Raw genomic sequence first — 22,735 nt, 5'->3', positions numbered from 1 at the left:
AACCTCATAACCTCTACCTGTTGTCCTGGTTCTACCATTTATTTCAACACAAAATACTCGCAAACACACACCACACACATACACACACACATACACACACATATACACACACACATATATTTGTGTGTGTGTATGTAAATTACATATTTTCCTCTTTCATATAACTTTATATTCAAAATTTAAACACAGCTGCAGAAAAGATAATTGTGCAAATCATAGGAACACAATTCACAAAGGAAATGTAAATGAGCATATGATAAAACTCTAAACACAGTAAAAAATTAATCACAAAATGATAAATTGAAGAAATATCAGTTTTTATAAAAACACATTTGAAAATGATAAAATTAAACTCTGACAAAAGTATGTGAAAGGAAACTCATACAATGCTAGGAAGGGAATAGAGAAAACAACTTTTCTGAAAGCCATTTGTCAATATCTATGAAGAGACTGAAAATGTTTTCATTTTTTATCACAGGAATTCCAGGCCTAGGACATTATCTTAAAAAAAGATCAAATATCTATATCTATATATCTATATCTATATCTATATCTATATCTATATCTATATCTATATCTATATCTATATCTATATCTATATAGAGAGAGAGATGGACAAATATACTGTGTATATATATTTATATACATATATATTTGTCCATATATATTGACAATGATTTCTGTATAGTGATATGCATTTTAAAGAAAAACTACCAAAATATCCTTCTTTGAAAACTAAAAAATCTAGCTTTACAGAAAAATTAAGAAAAATATTCTTGGCCAGGAACAGTGGCTCACGCCTGTAATTCCAACACTTTGGGAGGCCAAGGTGGGCGGATCACCTGAGGTCCTGAGGTCGGGAGTTCGAGACCAGCCTGACCAACATAGAGAATCCTCATCTGTACTAAACATACAAAATTAGCAAGGCATGGTGGTGCATGCCTGTAATCCCAGCTACTCGGGAGTCTGAGGCAGGAGAATCGCTTGAACCCAAGAGGCATAGATTGCAGTGAACTGAGATCATGGCATTGAAATCCAGCCTGGGCAACAAAAAAAAAAAAAAAAAAGAAAGAAGAAAAATATTCTTCAAAGCCATGTTGATCATTAAACACACACAGTTGATTTCCTCAGACAGTCCGAACTATTGTGTCCTCAAAATGAGCACTCCACCCTCTGTCCCTCCGTAGTGGAGCACCTCCACTGCATGGGGCCTACACAAGAAATCCCACCTGGGGCGGGGTCACATGTGTCTTTTCCACCAATTTGTCTTCTGTTCCCTGGCATAGAGCAATACTAACATTTGTGAAATATTTGTAGAAAACACAGCTGCCTTTTCTACAAAATATGCCAATAATTACTATAAAATAGTATGTGTCTAGTGGCAACAGACAAGAGAACAAGGCAGAAATCAAAACATGAAGAAGCTGGTGTCTCCTTCTTAGAGATCAGGTGTCTCCACTGGCCCATTAATTGTCATAATGGCCTCTGAGTTCTAACCTTAAAAAAAAGTATATTCTCTTATCTCTCGAAATTTTAATTTTACTTGAAATAAGTTGGTTCTCAACTTCAAATTCATCATTAAGATATTTGTAAAATATGACATTGAAAAATCTTGTCTGGAAAGAAAATGCTTTTCCTTAGTACTGCAAAGGCAGAATGCCACAGAAATGCAGATACTTCCTGCGCATGTCTGTAGGGTAGCACCGTATCACTTACTCAATTTAACATTCTCAAACGATTTGATGAAAATACTCTTTCTTCTAAAGATTTTTACTCTAAAAGGAAGGGATAGCTGGATTTTTTTTTTTTTTCTGATTATCATGAGCAACCAGAAAACTGTGCTACACTCTCTAAGGGGACACAAATTGTCATAATTTTCCAGAAAAGAACATAATAAGAGCAGAAGTGCAATTCCATCAAATCTTGCCACATATGTGTTATATTTAGTACTCTGGGTAACAAATGCCAAACTTTTAACCACTTTTTAGGGGTGAGAGGAGAGGAAAGGACAGAGCAGGCATAGAAAACTTGTTACATTAGTCTGTAAAAGAGCAAGCAAAAGACTTCACCAAAGTTACCACTTCATGACAAGAAATATTTTTCTTATATAGGAGAGATTGATAAATCATGATAAACATTCTAGGTTATCCTTATCATTCTGTCTTAAGGAGGTATGTATACATTGCGTTTCTTTCAGGAGCAAATTACAGTCCACATTGCTTTATTTTATTCCCTCCTTGTATAAGAAAGCAACATAATAAAATAATACCCAAGCTCAATATTTTGTCATTTTTACTATCAGATTATCAGTCATAGTATCCGTCTGTCTAAACAAAACATGCTAAAATATTCCCATGATACCAGATTATCTCATAGAGTTATAGAGCCTCATCAATTCATGTGTGTCATTATTAATTCAACAAATATGTATTTAAAGGCTACTCTGTAACGTTAGGCTCTGCCTATACAAAGGCAAAGGAAAACATCTCTTTCTCTCTGAAAGGTGCTTAAAGCAGAAAGAAACTAAAAAGCAAATAAGGAAGGGTATTACAATGAGACAGACCAGAAAGATGTCCCTGTGGGCATGTAGGATGGCTGAAATCTATATGTGCTCCACACCTCTTCCCTGGAAAGGTGAAAAACCTATACTGTTGCACAGAGCTTGGGCACAGTTTAGTTTAACACACATTCACCGAGTATTGAATCATAATTATACTATTTTTGTCTATGGAAGAGATGCCACAAATGCATGTTTTATGGGCTATGAAGAAAGTCAATGTCAACAAGAAACCTAAAAAAAAAAAGTTTTTGAGTTCATTCTGGAGTAAAGCAGAGACATTCAAAGATGGGCAGCAACTCTGAATGGAAAGAGGCCAGCTGTAAAACGTCACAGAAGACCTGCAGTAGAAATACAATCCTGAGGTGAATATTTAGCAAGAATGGGCTTGCGGACTTCTGGTATTTCCATTTGGGTGGAGATTTAAAAAAAAAAAAAGAGCAAAAGTTTTCTCATAATATTTTGCAACTTCTGCTTCCGGACCCAGTCAGAGCCCAAAAGCAGCAAGAGAGGTAAAATGAAAACACTGAACATTGTGTTTTTTTTGTTTTGTTTTAAATAGTAATTGATTTTTCACTCATAAAACTGAGTATACTTAATTCAGGTATGCTTGAGATTTCAAATGAATATCTATAGTGAATGTATTTTTATTTAAAAGGAGAAAATGGTTTATTCTTGACATCCTTTATCTTAGCTTAGAGAGAAATAAAATCTTCATTGTATGAATCCAATAAAAACAGAAAATAGTGTGGCTTACAAAAGTTAGATTTTTTTAAAGGAATAAAATGGAAAGCACCAGTAATCTGATGATAATATTAAATAACAGAAAAAGTCCTTGCCATTAACACTTTATCAACTAGTAAACAGAAAAATCTACTTTCTTAAAAATTAATTATCTACAATGTGATTAGCATAAATGCACAGCTAAGTTTTCCTGCTCCAGTAAGTGAATATTTTAGATTTCAGAACGAACTTTGCTTTACTAGAAAAAGGTAAATCAAAATATTTAATCTACATAAGAATACATATAGTGTATGTGTATATATATAGATAGATATACTATACGTATTAAAAAGAACCTCTTGATTCCATCCTATAGTGGAGTTAGAATGTTCTATTAACACAAGTAGATATTTCGTTTTAAACAAAACTGATTTTTTTTCCTACTCTAATTTAATCTCCTTGCCTAATGACCTGTCCTCCAACAGGTCTGCCTACTTAAACAATTTCTAGTCACAGGATGTGGCTGCCACAGTTTTATCTCCATCTGGCAGAACATAACCAACCTGCTTGAGCTCTCAGCTCCCATTTTATAGCAACTAAACTTTCCTTTTTCACCTACTCCCCCACGCCACCTCCATGACGTGCATTTCTCGTAAAACCACAGATCAGTAAACTTCCTCAGGGAACTTGCAGTAATATATGACCAAAAAAAAAAAAAAAAAGCGTAGTAGCCCTGTGATGTGTAGCAGAATTCATCAGACTAGCTCTCTGGTCTGGCACTGATTGCCAGGCAAGCTTCCATTGTACCTTCATAGTTCATGCACAATGAGCTATCCCTGTATTAGACCCTCGTAGGTATCTGGATCCATGGGCAAATAACTGAGTAGGGGAGGGAATAAAAGGGAAGCAACAACACCTTTTAAGTCAAAAACTGAGGATAATAGATTGCTATTTCTTCTATATGCAAAGGATGAAAATATACCTGTGACTCTTTTCACTATGAAATGCTTAATGTTTGTTCTAGCAATTCTTACTGGAAATCACTGCCTTACACAGTTGCAAATGTCTTAGATTAGTATAATGAACATCTATGATTGGAAACGAGTCCCTGTTAATCTTTGAAATAATGACCAAATTGTTGTAATCTCTGGTAGGTACGATTCGTAAATACATGGATAACTCTCACAGGACAAAAATTACATCCTACTTATAGTGAATATATTTTTATATCATTTTGTTAAAACTTTTTAAATTTTTCTAATATTTAATACTTAATTGTTACTACAAAATTCTCACCTGTGAATATTTTAAGTTTTAAAAAATTATATGATATCTCCTTTGCTCATTGTATAGAGTACCCAACAAACTTCATGGTGAGTAATGCTTAGTGGGTGCTTTCTGATGAAGCATCTGGTAGTTTAACCAACTGGTCTAGAATAGCACAATGTTACTGCTGGGAGCCATAAAGAAATTATTTCAATGAAGTTTGTAGTTTGCAGTTAAGGTGGCGAGGGTAGTCAATTTTGCCCTCAGTTGACGTTTGGCAATGCCTGGAGACATTTGTGGTTGTCACAGTCAGAGTAGATTGGGTAAATGTGCTGCTGTGTCTAGTTTGCAGAAGCAGGAGTGTTGCTAAGCATCCAACAATGCCCAGGTCATCTCAATTCTCCAACTAGATTGTCCACAGGGCCAAGATTCAGAAACTAGTCTAAGCCGTAAATCTCACTGAAAAAGAAACCAAGGCTTAAAAAAGTCAAGTGACTTATTGAATACCACATACCAGAATCTCAGTCTAGTGAAGAGGAATTAGTAATAGAGTTAGGATTCAAAACTTGTCCATAAATGCCTAATCCAATATTCATTTCATTGTATCAGGCCAAAGGACAAATATCTCATAATATACTGGAGGAATTCTAGACCAAGTTCCCTCATTTTTGGTGTAACATAGGACAAGTCACTAAATATCTATGACTTTCAATTTTCTCATTTGTAAAATAGATGGGTTGAAATAGATTATTTCTAAGATCTCTTGCTTCTTTAAAATTACTTGTTGTACAAATAATGCTACTTTACATTATAGTAGTCTCCAAATTTCCAAATTCCTATTCTCTTTGTTTCAATGTTTTCTCTTTTTAAAATGTTTTGTGCAGGAATTCTAACTCAAATAAAAGCAGGAAATAGGTCAGCTAATTAAAAAAAAAAACAACAACCAGCAACTTGAACAGTACTTGGCTCTCAGTAAATAGTAAAGAACATCAAAAAATAAAAGGTATTCTTATTTCTTATTATTTAGTGGAAGACACATTCTCTGGTCCTTTTATATCTTGTATACAAATTAACTTATTTTGATTGTATCCATGCAATCTAAGACAATAAAAACAGAAGAAAAAATAGCCACATAAACAGCAAAGTGTTGTTACTGATTTAATTGAAGTGATTTGACATTTTCAGTCCACTGATATATTTCCTGAGATGAAAGTTGCCCTAAGTGTTCATGAATCTGTAGTTCATTCTTAGAAATTTTAACATGAAAAAACTGATGTGTTTAAATTTTCATTTTAATATTCATCTTTTCTATAAAATATTGTAAAATTCTACTCTCTAAGATACTATTGTTATACATATTTATTACTATTATTACATATTAATGTGAATTTTGAGAAACTTTCCTTTGCATGATTTTCTCAAATTACAAAGTATATTATTCTCTTATAAAGGACAGCAGGTTTAAAATGGAGCAAGGAGCTGTGGAAATGTATTTAAGGGGAGGGAGAGGCCAAATTTGGTTGTTACACACTATATTTTATTGATTAAAGAGTCTGGCAGATTAATTGCTATAACTGTAAAATAGGACAACAGATAAAAAGAGAAAATGTATAGTTGTCTTTTCTTCACTAAAAAAACTAGTACTTGTAATCTGTGTATATAAATTTTTGGTGTACCATATAATCCCTAATCTCCTTTCATTATAAAGTGAGGGAATGAAATCTTAGCTATTGCATTGTTCTTTCAATCCACTAGTTAATTCTTTTTAATCAAGCTATCATTTATTTATTTATTTTACTCAAAAAGAATTTTAATCTGACCCATGTGCCATTGTTATTGTTAACCTCTAGACATTTTAACAGCATTTTGATGGACCTTAAATCAATTAACACTATAAAGGAAAACATCTGTGGCTCTAATACATTTTAGAGTTGCTCTTAATATTTTTTGTAAGGATTTTAAAACACATTTAATTACATAAGGCCACTGAAAATTCCATAATTCACTGTGTGGTAAAATACCAGATATTAAAATCATGTCAATTTTATTAACAAACATGAAGCATGCATATCTGTAAGAGGGAGTTATTAGAAAACCCAGCGGAAGGAAATGTTTTCTTGCCCATCAAATCCAGATGTTCAGTTCATAAAATGGAGGCCTAGAAAAAAGGCAAGTTATGGCACTGAATAACATTAAGAAGTGTTACCTCTGATAAAATTCGTGGACAAAATAGATTTTTAAATAAATAATGCTTTACTTTCGTCTTAAAGTAGTATTTTTCTACTTTACATGTGGAATAGAAAAATGGATGAATTAAAATAAAAGGCACACGATTTCCTTTTCCACAAGCACCTTTATGTAAATATTAATATGTTTTAAAATGTAAAGAATACTCTTTAGCAAAAAGATAGATCCATGGGAAATATTTTCTTTCAGACACTGACAAAACTTAAACTGGAGCAAAGATTCCACAGAACCATGGCTCTATGGATGGTATTGATTATTTTTTCTTTTCCTTGGTCTGTTGCTCTTTAGCAAATATAGATGTTTATAGAATAATTACAAAATAGGAGTTCATGTTGACAGTGGTTGAACATTCTATATTTCAGTATTTCAATTTGTAAAATAATTTGTGAATCATTTCTTAATTTTTAAATCAAGATTTCAACTTTTATTTTAATTCTTAAAGTGAAAAACCAAATGAGAAACTAATCATAGTTTCTATACTCCTTTATAGTTTTCCAAATTCTTAAACAGTATAACAATTCCTCAAATATTTTACACTTAATGAAGTGATTTTACATTCATTTTCTATAACCACCTTATAGACACGTAAACTAAATTAAAATTTAGTTTAAGAGAATGCATTTTATTAAGGCTAACAAAAAAGTCCTTTGATGCTTTGAGCATAACACATTTGTTCTTGAAAATTGACTAATTAAGATAGATGGGAAGATACGTACAGTTAAATTGATATTAATAGAAAGTACCCTTTACAGTGTTCCTGAAAAATAGAATGTGATAAAACTGGCACAAATTTTACATTCGACAACTAAAGGTATTTTTATTATTCTTATTTTCTTGTCTTTGAAGTACTTCTTATATTGTATCTGACTTGTTCTACTTCCAGAATTTTGAGGTTCCACTTGCCTTTGATCTCTCAGTAGCCATTCCCAATAGTTCTTTCATCCACACCATCGAGCTGCCCTTGACATAACACCACCTTTTATTCTTAGAAAAGGGAAAATATTTTATTTCAAAGGCTTTGGTGATTTTCCCTCATGGGTCACCCTGAAAGTATTTTTCGTCTTCCTCTAGGTGAGAACCTCTTATTCCTTGAGCCTCTAGATGGACTCCCAGGTTCCCTCTGTTCAGAGTTACCATTCAGCAAGGAGGAATCACAGCTATTCACATTTCAATGATGCTGATTCCTCTTTTACCTAGATGGAATGCTATTTCTTTCATTCACACTTTATCCTTGAAATAATGACCAAAAAAAAAAGGGGGGGGGAGGTAATATTTGTTTACATAATTGGATTAACATCTGAAAATGGATTACTTAGGTTTGCTAGGCTTTTATTATCTTTTATTAGATAGATATTTTAATATCTCCCTGCTGCTTACACACAACTACATTTTACAGCATTGGGAGTAAATTATGCTTTCTGATTTCACAAATGATAGTGCCTACATGCACGCTTATCTGTTTCTAACACACTAATATAGTGTTTGTATTAAGTGGGAGAGATTTCTTTCAATCTCTTCCCCCTTCTCCTCCTCTCCCTCCCTCCCCTTCAAGTTCTCTCCTAGTCTTTTAAATGAGGATTAAGCAGATGTGCTTAAACTGCGGCTTTATATATACATGAAAATTAAGCAGCGACAGGAAGAGAAAGCAAACACAGCTTTCTCCTGTACTGAGCTTTTTCAATACATTCTCACTACTATTGAGATCACAGTAAACTGCCAAAACACCTGATGTGCCCATTTTTCAACTTAAGCAAAATATCATAATACAAAATAAATATCGATAGATAATATTTTGATTACTTACTCTTTTGTTTTAACCATAATTCTGTTTTCCCTATTAAGACTAGTGACCAAGGATTATACATTCGTTGAATAATCTGTAGAACTAGAAACAACGTAGAAACAAATCTAAGACTGAATAGCCTGGTGTGCATTGAAGCATCATATGGAGTGCCAGGCACATGAGAGACATTCAGTGTTACTTCCCTTTCCTGACCCCTTCTTTTGCAACCTTAGTACCGTATTTAAAATTAGAACAAGGAAAATTAAATTGAACTATTCCCTTTTAGGATATGACAACCAGTACATTTTATGATAAATATCAGGAAACACAAATTAACAAATTTGCTTATGTTAAAGACAAGTATAAACTAGACTCTACAATGACATGAGCTTGTTAAATGAGATAACATTTACAAAATGTTAACAGAAGTGCCTGGCACAGAGTAAGCCCTTTTTTTTATTAGCTAAGTTTTTCTTATTAACCAACTACCAGTAAGTACAAAATTAAGCAGCTCTAAAAAACATGTTTTAAAGAAACCTGCCAAGCCTGAGATCAAAATTACACACAGAGATATACATACACCGACAAAAGGATTTATCTCTATTTATGTGTGGTTTAATTTTCATGATATTAGATTCCACCTAATAACTGCCACATTGATATCAATTACTTTTTAAATTTCTCAAATAAATGGAAGGTTTAACTTCAATTTTAAAATAAACCAGTTATTTAACCAATTCTCTCTCTCACACACACACACACACACACACACAATCTCAATCTGTTCAAGTATTGTCTTAAACAGTATTTTTAAATATGTATCAAAACAAAACATAAGCCACAAAATGGTTCAACAGAGCATTACCTTTGCATGAAATTTTCAGTTAAATTTCTAATTCATTCGTCTCTCAATATATTCTGTAGCTTTTATTAAAACAAATTATGTTAAGTTGTACCTCTTTCTTTTTCTAATTGTTAAGCTAGCAAGGGATATATAGGTAAAGACATTTAATTCTTCCAAATATTATTATAAATTCCTTAATAATTACTTTTGTAACAATATTAAAGTTAATAGAGATATTTACCAATAGTGTGTTCACAATAAACCTTTCAAGAGGAGACATAAATTCAGATTTTTATGTGGAATTTACTGAATTCTCACTACAATGCCAACCCTTTTCAACATTCAAAGCAAAGTATAATTCCACTTTTTTTCACTGGCTACCTCTTCTCACTATCTTTTCCTAGCTCCTCCTTGTGTCTCTTCCAAATACGAAGTTTCCCAAAGCTCAGAAACCAGTCATCTGCTCATCTCTAGATGTTTATTTACACTGTTACATGCAGTCCTTTAGCTTTAAGTTCCATCTGAATGCAATGACTCCTATATTTATGTCTCCAGTTGAGACCTACTAAATGGGCCTCAGCCTCTTATCTCCAATGGATTTTTTGACATCTCTACCATCTAAAGAAAATCAGACATCAATAACAGCCCAAACATAACATTGGATTGCCAACCCCCTAATTTGGCTCTTTCCCTTCCCAGTGCTTATGGGGGGGAAAAAAGTCATTCTCTAAAATGTCTTTGTCTTTTCCATGCAGCCACTTCTCTTAATTTTATGTCAATCTTTCCTTTCTTTCTACCTGTGCTGCCAACACTTGGTCCAGATCACCATCCCCTTTCTCTGTCCTCCCATTCAGTCTCCTTATAACTGGTTCCAGGCTTTGCCTTACTTCGAATCTATTCTCTTCATAGCAGTCAAAGTGATCTCTTCAACACAGAAAGAATATTAGGATATTCTGTACTTAAGAATTTAAAATGACTCCTTCCCTTTATACTTCAGGTAAAATTAAAGTTCTTTCCATTTCCATCAAGGTCCTATGGGACCTGCCTTCTGCTTATCTTTCTAGCTTCACCACAACCTGCTCAGTTCTTACTCACCATACAACAAGTGTTTGACCTTTCTGTGCCTTGAACCCACCAATTTGTTTGGTTTTGCCATAGAACCTTTACTCCTGCCAGTCTCCCTCACGTGGATCCCCATATTCTGCCAGTCAACAAGTAGTTCAATGACTCTTCTTCATAAAGATCTTCCCCAATCACTCTGTCTGAAGGTGCATTCACCCCTAAATCTGGCTCAGGCCTGTCTCTACCATATTACACTACTTAATTTTCTTCACAACTTTTATATATAACTGAAGTTATCTCAATTTGTTGTTTGTTTTCTTGCTATCTCTCACTACTAGAAAGTCAGTTTCATAAAAGTAGGTACACTTTCTGCTTTATTTACCACTGTGTCAGCACTTAAAACAGTTTTTATCTCAGCAGGGGCTCTATAAACAATTGATGAATCAATGAGTGAATCATCTCATTTAATATCTATTGTTATTATTTCCATTTTACAGACAAGGAAACTGAGGCTTTGGAAGGTAATTTTTGCCCAATTTTTCATCATTATAAGTCTCCAATGATGAAATTGGAATGGAATCCAGGCAAGATTTCAAAGACTGACTTCTTTAAAGTACTTTAAAAGTAGCGATTATCTGAATCCGACGTTTACATTAACATTTCTTCAAGTTACTTGTATCAGCTCCCTGACCTTTTCCTTTTTCTTTGGTTTATCTGTTTCCTTCATATCACCACCTCCTTTCAGTCAAAACTCTCAACTGATGTCTTATGCTTCATTTATGTTTCCTTAGCCATTGCATACCTTTATCATACCTAAAGCATGAATAAGTAAATTCAGAAAATAAGAACATGGGTCGTTGGAAAGTAGAAATACATAGAGTTTAGTAAGCACAAGTTAAAATCTTATTTTATAAACCAGACTATCTGGAAATCTAAGTCTAAGAAGTCAAAATAGAATATGAGGCCTAAATTATCTGATTGGAATCCACATTTATCACATGAACCAAACAATATTTTGTTTTGTTTTGTTTTAGTCTCCCTAAAGTTTAGCCAACTTGTCTCTGGAATACAAAAGTGTAGAATGGGTTTACCTGGTTCATTTAATATGCTTTTTGGATGACTATAAGAAAATTATCTAGTGTCTACACTTCCTGGAATAAGATGAGAACCTTATGTGTTTTCCATGATCAAAGTATTTATCAAAGGTCAAGTTACTTCCCTTGCACTTCAAAAACAAAAAAAAAAATCTAGATACTTGGGTGAATTATTTAATGTTTTTCACTTTATGTAATATCAAAAATGAGTTGGGTGGGGGAAAATCCATTCTTTCCATCATATCACTCACCTCAAGACAGACTCAGTCCTGTCCTTTGTTAGCCTCCTTTTCAGGATGATTGTAACACATCACATCAGCATTCAGGGTGAAGACAAATTAATCAAAGATGTCTTTTTGCTTTTTATAAAAGTCATGCAATCGTATGTGAATTTGATCTTGCTAAAGACACAGAAGCAGCTCAGTACACAATGGTTCATGTAAGTAGCTAAATCAGGTGAATGAACTTACACGCGTATGTCACACAAACAACCTCTGAGAAACTACCAGCTCCCATTCAGTCCTGCTGTGATTTACCCATCATCACGCAGTCATGTCTTAAATTCCTGATTATTAAAGTGACCACTAAGAAGACTGATTAATTGAGCGGAAAATCTAGAATCAGGTCTATCTAGAATCAGATAGACCCCGATTAAGACCCCAGCCTTCACCCCACTCCCTACAACTCTCATTTGCTATTAGCTGGTGACCTTGGAAAATTAGAAAGACTACAAAAAAAAAAAAGTAAGAATTTGTTTGTATGCCGTGTATTTCTGTACGTTTTCCCTTTTCTCTCCACATAAACATTTTATTTTCAGAATACATTACAAAACAAACAAACCAAAACAAAATAGGACTATTGTCTAGTACCTCTTCACATCTACCAACTTTATGTATTGAATATCTAATAATAATCTATGCATCTCAGTGGCAGCACCAGAACTTCTATAATTTAAAAGTCTGCAAAGAAAATCTAGTTGTAACAGGGACCTGGAGGTAGTCTTATAAGAATATAAGTTTTACTTAATATATTATATATAATCTTAAAATAGTGATTTTTAAATTTATAACTTATAAAACATTTATAACACCAATAATTATCTGTAGCAAAGTATATTATTACTTTGAGGAGAAAGTTTTGGGGTGTTGATGAAGATTTTGGGAGATTTAAAACACCATCTCCAAGAAGCCACTGATACTAAAAGAATACAGCCTTCATGGGATATGGTATCCTCAGTACATGGAAAACACTCACAAAATAGTTGTTTATCAAATGAACCAATAAGTTAATAAATTACTGAATAGATCTAGTTGTCCTAGTCAAATGAAGTACTCAGAAAGTTTCTAGATCTCGAGAACTGGAAATCTGAAATTCTTATTTGCCTATTTATTCATTTCTACATTTTTCAAATTGTCTAAAATAATCAGGTTTACTTGGGGAAAAAATCGAACATGAAATTTCATACACAGCATGTGATCAAAAGATAGAGAAAGAAAAACAATTTGTTAGCAAGGGCTCTAAGCAATTTTCTTTTTCCTTCTACTTCTTGGCATTTGCCAAATTTTCTATTATGTAGAAAATTTTACCATAAATAATTCCCATAAATAACAATACAAGGACAGAATCAAAATTGTTTTTAAGAATCATTGAGTGCCTTCTACATACAGAGTTTAGTTAAGCTGACAGACCATTCATTCATTTTTTCAGCAAACAAGTACTGAGGACCTGCAGGCACTGGCAAATAAGCAGAGACCCAGTTATAGCCTACATGAGCTCACCAGTTGCTGCAAGAGAGCCCAGTAAAGAGAACTCCAAGAGAATTATCCAAAGAATCATCACAGCAGAAGAACACTTATGCAGGTGTGAAAGGGGCTGAAGAGCAAGGGTTATACAAGTGGGGTGTGGGCTGTCCAGAGGAGGTGCTCTTTGAAGTAAATTTTGAATAGAATTTATAATTTGCCATATTGAAAAAAAGATGTGGAGAGAAGGAAAAACAGCATGGCCAACAGCTGGAAGACCACACAAGGTCACATTTTTAGAAAAATGCACGTTACAAAAAGAGTCACAAAGTGGTTACAGATAAAGCTAGATAAATCTGAAGAGATTCAATTAGATATGTGTGTGCAATGCTAATTGCTTTTATTTTTCCTAAATGCACAAAGTCCAATGTAGGATGATTTGACACTTTCCCCACACACCATTTTACATTGAGATGTTAAATTTATCACATTGATTCTTCTTTTTACTTTTTGCTCCAATAATGAATAAGAAGTTGGTATTAAGTGTGAAAGCTAATAAGAGGAATATTATACAAACGAATGATAATTAAAACGTAATAATTCTAGACTACTGAGCAGTCTTAAAAGTGTTTCTAAAGTTTCCATTGGCTAGCTAAGAAATAATCCAAAGTGTCTTAAAATTTCAAAATGAATCTAGCTCAAAGAGCCGTCAATCTCCACATTAATGTCACTCATAGAAATTTCAACACAACAAAAAATTGAGAATGGTTAATACTGCCCAATCTGTTTGACAAAAATGAAAAATTACATAAATCATATTTTTGTACCATTGAGACACAAAACCAATTAAAAAACTAAACTAGCAGTAGCCAAACTACACACATAAAATATTTATGGCCAAAGAGAAGAATTTAAACGGTTTTGGAAAATTTACATCTGTATTGTTTGAAAAGAATTGCATTTAGAAAAGTAATAACCACAAAGGAAAATTCCCAAAAGCATAAGCTATATTCAGTAGAATTTGACATGGGTAAAATGGAGTCATGAATCTAATAGTTACGTAAAAATTAAATGAAAGTGATGCTGCTAAATATTAGTTCAGTAAAATTAAAATTAAAATGGAAAAACTGTCAAAGATTTAACTAGGGAATATATATATAATAATCAGGGAATTAAATTGGTCTAATGGAGTTTTTTTCCTCCAAAATTTATCTTCAAGGAAAACTCATAAATGTTGGTATATTCTAATAAAATATTTATTTTCATAAAAGTTGAGCCAAAACATACTTGGTATCAAATCATGGGTTCAGTATATTTTCTACCCACAGGAGACACTGAAAGAGGGATGGACAAAGGTGAGTTCTGCCTTTTACAGAGATTATCCTGGTAATGGTGGGTATGGACACAGTAAGGATTGAAGGCAGGTGAGACTTCGGGCTATTTTTACAATAAGAAATCCCTGGCAAAGAAGAAGGCTGTGGATTTACAAACTATTTAGACTGTAGAATCTGGAGAAGCCTGAAAAATCTCTGAAATAACGCAAAGTTAAAAGAATTCAAAGGCTTATAACGGTTTATTCCTCTACCACTTAACCTTAAACTATCCCTTTATCTCCTCACAGTGTCTCAAAGGAAGAGATATCATTTAGAATCATGTTTATGCTAAAGGGCTATGTGCTCTGATTTCATGGGCTCACATGAAAAAATTTACAACTTCTCCAAGTATCTCATAGTTTCAAAGCATTTTCACAAATGTTATCGCTTTTAACGCTTATAACACTTTATAGATGAGGAAACTGAGTCTCAAGGATGAAAATCGATTTAGCTCAAAATCATGCGATTCATAGAGTTAGATTTTCAAAATATTTCTCACTACAAATGCCATGATGTTTCCCAGCTTGGAGTGGTTTCTGTCTCCTTTTCTATTATGCTTAATATTTTTTAATCAATAAATGATTACATTTTTCATCAAGTAGATGTGTTTAAAATATAGTGGACACACTGTATTGCCATGATATTGTCGTTTTGATATTGTCTCTTAGCATCATTGTTATTTATATAGGTTTCTGTAAACTATTGTCTTAAATGCAGGACAAATTTTATTTTAATTTAAAATGCAGAGAACGTCTTCTTGTCTATCAGTGATTTCTATTAAGTTCGCTATACCAGTTGTTCATATCCTAATGCATATGAGTGTGTTACCTGAGTTACCCTCAGCTTTTGTCTTCTACTCCTACATTAGCAAATCCCTATTTTGGAAGGTAGATGGTTTTCTTCCAGGTACTCACATTTGATTATTTTCTTAAATATATGAATGATGGTCATTTATACTTCAGTATCATTGCATTGTAATTACAGTTTTGTAATAAATACCCTGTATAGTAGAAACTGAAGTTTCAGTTAGGTGGCTTTTTCCTTTCAGACACTTGACTCATTTTTAGAGGAAATAAATGTTGAATCTTTATATGCTGTAGAGTTAAGCACCATATAATATATTTGTTTAAGTTTGGTCTCTACTAAAGACTCTAATAAAAACCGATAACTTTGCTGATTGTCTTTTAAGAAATGAATCAATTGAAGTTACTATGAACGGATACAGAAGATGCTTGTAGACTTCACTAATATTGACTTTATGTATATTTATTCTTGTCCTGGATGAAAGGGTAGGAAAGCTTTTGTTTCTCTATTTGTTCTTGTTTTTGTTGTGATTCCTGAACATACAATTCTCTGCTTATAGCAGTCATTCCTAGACTCTTTTAACAGACTGATATTGAAGTAGCACACTGACATACAAACAGGAATGAAGATTAAATATTTTAGGCAATAATTAGATATTTTCTAATCTAAATATTGGTTAAAGCCATGTACAAAAAATCCAGTGATTACTATAATTTTTATTCCTGTGTATTTGGATATTACATAGAAATAGACATCACATCATATTGCTAAAGTCTTGCCATATTTTTTTTCAGTGTATCATACCCTAAAAAGTGCTGTCTTTATGTATGCAAAAGTCATAGCACTAACCCTTTGGTATTAGGCCACTGCTATGGGGTTGGGTGTCTAGTACTTACAAAGATATTTAGACTAGATTGAAACTAATTTTAAACTGAAGATATGTTAAATTTCCACTCTAATTGTTTCCCATGTAAATAACTACATAAACCTATATGATGTCTAGAAAAAAAAAATCAAAGTTCAGCGTTAATGAAAAATTTCTCTCTCTGCACCAAGCTGACATATACACACATGGTCTGAAGATGAAATCTTGTCTTTGTGAACACTGTATATTTGCCAAGAGAATGAACCAACCTCAGTACAAATCTGTGCCCCTTACCTACTCAGATTGACATTCATCACTACACTATCTGAAAAGAAATTATTCCCAGCTCTCTACAAACTTTTGGTGTGCAAATAATGCAACACGTGGAGTGCACCATATTCCATCTGCCTTTGCAAGCAATCCCAGAGCACTAGCATCAGTGCTCTAACCAGCAATTGCCAGGACTGGACCTGATCTGTTTGTGTTATCACTCTGCTAGATTTGTATTTCCCTCCCATTCGCAACTTTTCTCCCTACGGGTATGTGTATCTGAAGAATAAAATTGGCCCTCCAAATTACATTACCTAGAATGTCCAAAGAGCAGACCAAAGAAAATTTAGGAACAACATTCTCAAACTATGAACTTTTAGGAAGTCAGGAGGATCTTTCCAGACAAGAGGTGAGATAACAAGAGTAAAGAATGGAGCAAAGAAAAAACAAAACAAAACAAAACAAAACAAAACAAAACAAAAACAAAAAGGCAAGCCTGTAAACATCTAGATCTAAAATCAATTTATTTAATCTGGACAAAATAGTCCTGCTACCTTCATCCTCCCACTTTGCCTCTGGTTAATTTTTTTTATCGCATATTCTCCCTCTTTTTGACTTCCCTCTTTGAAAATTTTCCTTTCCTTTATCACTATAATCTGCAGTTTTATTGTTTTAAAATCTATGATTTATTCAGTGCCTGGCGATAAATCAGATATGGGAACTATGTGTTTATGCCTTTTGTGTCTCCTATACCTGATTTCATGTAGGTTACAATGTCAGTAAATCCACTAATTCACATGTCATCATCATCATCAATCATCATTACAACAACAAATTGAAATGACTTGAAAAATGCTAAGAAAAGGTGATAAAAAGTGTGCAAATCAGTGGAGATATTTTGTGGCAAAAGTGACATAAGAGAACGTAATAGAAGAGGTAAGATTTGCCCAGAGTCTTAAACACCTTGAGAAAGTATAGAGGGGGGTGTTAAAACTACCTCCTGTTTATTTCCTTTTAATCAATCATAGAAGAAAAAGAAAGAAAGAAGAAAAAAAAAATCCCTTCCCAGCTCCAGGCCTAGTCCCCAGATCATTAGTGGAATCAGTTTCTCTGGCAAAAAAGATTAGAATTTATACCAAAGGCAATGAGAAGAAATCAGTATCCCTTTGCTTTTTATTTTATTTTTTAATCTGCAGATTATGTTTAAAAAAAAGGATGAGACTTCAGACTGATTAAAAAAAATTACAATTTTGCAGGTGAGAAATAATAAAGCCATGAATTCAGATGATGGCAATGGAGATGTCAAAGCAAGAAGTTGTTAGAGATTATTACAAAGCAAAATTTCAGGACTTGGGGAGCATGTCAATGTCTGGATTTAGGAAAGGAAGTAAGTTCCATGTTTCTGAGGGATGAATCTAGAGATGGAGAATCAGAGTGATCAACACGTGGTAGGCAATGATATGTAACCAAGTGGAGAAAAAAGAACAACACAGGCCAAAGTCTGAAGTTCATGGAAACGCCAAATAGACAAACATGGATGATAGTTAGATAGATAGATAGATAGATAGATAGATAGATAGACAGACAGACAGACAGACAGACAGACAGACAGACAGACAGATAGATAGATAGATAGATAGATAGATAGATAGACAGACAGACTAGTATATATAACCCACAAATATATAACTAGTTTATGTGTGTGCATATATATAAAGAAATATATGTTCATGTATATGAACTAAGTTCAAGCTAACTACTCTGCCCCTATACTTAGTTACACAGAACAAAAGAGAAAAAGGTAATATAGGCCCTAACCCCTCGTAGCCTTTCCTGTAACAAAGTACATTTCAAATTCTAGCAATGGTAAGGGTCACAGGCAGGTTTTTAGGAGAGAATTTTTTTTCAAATCAATAAGTAATTCTACTCACATTCCCAAATCTCTAAATTATACAGTATTTAGAACTTAAAAGGACTGCTTACCAAATTCAATTAAATAATTTTCATTGAATGTCTGTGATGTACAAGGCACAGCCCATGTTTATAACATGAGATATATATTTTTAATACAGATGGAAAAATGAAGAATTATGTCCAGGAAATGAGTCTTAACTGTTATGACTCATAACAAAACTCATCATGTACCTCACATAGCATAACCCATATACTCTCAACTGCCATGCTATGGTGTGCTAGATCTGCCTGGCATTACAACTTTATTAGAACCAGAGAACACTCACCCTCGCCTGCATTCTTAAAACCATCATTGTCCCCTAAAATTATTTAGAAATTTTAAATAAAGTTTGGTTTCCAGTTGCCATCACAAAGAGGCACAGAGCAAGAGGATTAGGAAGTCTTCAGTAAAACTGAACCCTGCCTGGATGTTGCACTGCCAAAGACTCACTTTGGCCTTGTCCATGTGTGCATTTTAGAGATTAAATAAAATATTTGAATTGTGCATAGAGTTACCATTGATGGCTTTCTACGTTTGGCTCTATTTCTTTATGCTTTAGAGCATACAGTATAAAATTTGTTCCCCAAAAGTTTATTATTTCCTGTAGGCACTAAACTAATTTTGACACGTAAAAATGAAACATAGAATCCAACTCATTTGTTGCTAAAAAAGAAAAATATATAATTTAAAGCATTGAGAATTTTCCAAATTATACATCAAATCACAAAATGTTTCTTGCAACTTGAAAGGATTATAAACAATATTTGCAGATACAAATGATTATATCTGTATATGTTTTTCCACAAAAAAGCATATATCTCAGGGAGTCTACAAATGTCTTTTAGAAAAATGTTTGCTCTCAATATTTATGTGAGCAACTGAAGATAAACTTGATTTTTCAAAATAAATCTATGTATATCCATTTATTTGCTATGGTATAAATTATTGAGCAAAGCTGATGTAAAGGTTTCTAGATCCCATTATATTCTTATTTCAATTACAAATTCAAAGATGTGTCTTATGGTTTAAAAAGTCCTGTAATAGTATGAGTTGAATTTTTATGCACAAAGGAAATATTTCACACTCTGATTGAAGCATATAATAGGATATTTGGTCTATTTGGGAGGTTCAGAAGTTTGCCTGGAATAAAAAGCAATGGAGCTAGACCTGAAGAAAATAACAGAAGCTAAATGAGTATAGAGAGAAGAAACGTATTCTGGCTTACAAAACGTCTCAGTATTTCTTTATGGTCATTTAAAAATGCTTTTCAACATTTCCTGAGTGGGAATTTTAAATGAAAATCTGTTCTGATTTGTAATAATATACATTATCACTTCGCTGAAATTATTATTCTTTATAATTTACTTTTTATTATGATAAGCTTTAAAGGGATGGTAACTTGATAAACATTTTCTGTACTAAGACAAATGCTGTGTCTATATAGATTTTTTTAAAATTCATCTTTGTGATAAAAAACAAAACAGCCACAACAACAAAAAATTATCTTATGTTGTTTTTCTTTCCTCTCTCCTAGGTTACTCCAAATAGAAATTGACAGTGTAACATGCTCAAGAGATAGCTACTTCCCTGACTTTCAGAGGAAAGGAGAACGGTAAGAGTCAAAAAAAGACTTCAAAGTGAATTGTAATAAGCAAGTTGTTTTAAAATACTTTTTATATTTTTTGCAATTTCTACAAAGGTTTTATTTTCAATGTCCTTTCAGATACTACATCATAAAGAGAAATATTAAATATTCATTATTAGTTACATTATATAATCTATTGAAATGCACTCATGATTCATATTGACACCGCTCAAGAACTATCCATTGAATAGAGGATAAACGTGCAAAGATTTCAAACTTTAATAGGCATTGGAAGTCCAACTAGTTACATTTTCCTACGGAATACAGCATTTGCATGATTTTAAGAGTTTAAATATTTCTATCTCATCAAGGCTGTAATATTTGCCCACCACCCAGGAAGGGCGGTGGCTCCACAAGAATTTCTAAAGCAAAAATGTATTAAAACTACTAACAAGAAACTAAAAACTTGATTTAAAATACATTCAGTGATAAAAATTGCAGAAAGTTAATATTTTACTAAATATCTCAATATATTTTTGAACTATTATATACCCAAGTATTCAATAAAATATGTCAATTAAACTCAAAATTTGAGGAAGCAAACTTCAGGTCTGGAAAGAGGGAGTGGCTTACATACAACCAAAGCTGTCTTATGACTTTTTAAAAGACCAAATTTGTTAAAAGAATAAAAACTCACTTATTTTATCATTAAAAAAATTCTCAGGCTTTTATAAATGTATGTTATTGTCACTTCGGAGGTTAAGTAATAATGTTGCTTTTGTAATATCTTTGAACAGTTGTAAATAAAGATAGAGATAGACAATGCTTTTCTTTTAAAATTGTATTTTTTTTGTCCCCGAACATTTATGTCTTTTTAAACAGAAACAATGTGTTCTGTCACACAACAAGCCTGTGTCTCCCTGAGACAACAATCTTGACGGTTTATAGCAGGCTTCTCACTTCCAGTTACCAATACATTTAAAGTATTTTTATGTCTATTTCAAACATTCCAACAAAAAAGAAAAAATAATTTAAAAAATATTAATATCCTTGTACTTACCTGTCACAAATACTTCTGCGTCCAGAAAGGCAAAGCCAAATGCCAAAAGTTTAAGCCACAAATACATGGTCATATCTGGAAGTCAGCCGTATCCCTAAGAAACAGCATGCGTCCTTCTGAAAGGCAAAATAATTGTTATCTCTGTAGAAGTTTTCTCTGTGAAAACGAATCAAAAATGTAAAAGTAAATAAATAAATGCATACTCTCCACTGTTGTCTTATCAGACGAGGAACAATTTCCTCCTCTGTTACCCTAAGAACAAACCACTTGCTAGCTGCATGAGCTGCTAGGTGATGATGTCAGATTCGGTTTTACTAACTTCTCCAAAAATACTGTAAGGGTCCTCTTTGCAGGAAGTCAAAAAAGTTGTTCTAAGTTAGTAGAATGGCATTGCACTTCCTTAATTCAAGTAATTACACCAAGTTAGAAAGCCTTTTAAAAGATTTTCCCATCAAGGAAGATGTTTTTAAACTATCCAAATACTGCTCCTTTACAGTATCCATTACGATTTTTTTTTAAATTAAATCCCTACAAAATAATCAATAATTTTCTTACTTAAGAGATGAGAAACAGATTCAGCATGAGTGTAACAAAATAGGGGTTGGCAAGATGATACAGTACCTGACTTAGTAGAAAGTATCAATATTTGACTTAATAAGATGGCCAAATGAATGAAAAAACTACCAGTCTGGTTATTTTTGGCACCAGTATCATTTACCATTAGGGCATTCAAAACTCCGCAATATGACAGTGTTAGCAGTAAAACCCATTTCTTACGCAAAAGCACTTTCAGACAGCTTAACAGTTTTGCCCCAAATCTTCCACAGATATCCTTGTGAAGCTAGGAGTGGAATCAGAATGCCATTTCTACTATAGTTACAGCAAACCCTGCTTCCAAAAACTAATGTTTCTGTGACTTAGGATGTTCTTGGTGCTACTGAAGAGGGAAAGAACAGTGAAAAACAAGAGATATCTTTAACAAAAGTTAACCTGTTTCCTTTTCCTCAGCAATGCTTTTTCAACTTTTTGACAAATAAGACAACTAATTAATACACAATGCTCTTCATAATTCTGATGTTCTTAGTTAAGTCCATCTATTAGGAAAACACTTACTGGCAAAGGTATAAATTCAACAATACAATTAAATGAATTGGTGTTATTAATACAACATTTATATGCCTTTAAAAATAAAAGTATACACATGTGCAATTCATTTATTTGAACAATAGATGATGCTTGGGGGACTTTTAGACAGACAGAGCCCCTGTGGTAATTCTGCAAACTCTAGTTGGGAAGATTATTGTAGGATTCTTATATTTAAGTAAATAAATCTTTTGATATTTACAAACTTTTTTGTTTTACTCTTACATTGGCTGCTAGGAACCACAGAGCCAAATTTCTATCACACTTTGTGCAAATGGACATAACCCCATAGCTTAAACTCTAGGTAATAACCTTTTAATAAGATTGTAGTTAAGAATATTATTTTACTATGATTATTATTATATT

General features: G+C 32.9%; 1 protein-coding gene across 1 annotated transcript in view; it reads right to left on the bottom strand.

Annotated features, from left to right (window-relative positions):
- The window catches only part of PTPRC (protein tyrosine phosphatase, receptor type, C), a 132,271-nt gene extending 110,711 nt beyond the window's left edge, over window positions 1-21,560 (bottom strand). Inside the window, exons 1-2 of the mRNA XM_011970254.1 lie at window positions 21,430-21,560; window positions 21,227-21,342 (exon numbers count right to left, since the gene is read on the bottom strand). Of these exons, the coding sequence (XP_011825644.1) occupies window positions 21,227-21,299 (73 nt within the window). The 5' untranslated portion in view covers window positions 21,300-21,342; window positions 21,430-21,560. The remainder of the gene's footprint in view (window positions 1-21,226; window positions 21,343-21,429) is intronic.
- Window positions 21,561-22,735: the final 1,175 nt, after the last annotated feature.

Source organism: Mandrillus leucophaeus, unplaced genomic scaffold, assembly GCF_000951045.1.
Source record: "Mandrillus leucophaeus isolate KB7577 unplaced genomic scaffold, Mleu.le_1.0 Scaffold938, whole genome shotgun sequence".
Classification (NCBI taxonomy): Eukaryota; Metazoa; Chordata; class Mammalia; order Primates; family Cercopithecidae; genus Mandrillus; species Mandrillus leucophaeus.
The sequence above is the reverse complement of the archived record's forward strand: the minus strand, read 5'-3'. Positions and strand labels throughout refer to the sequence as shown.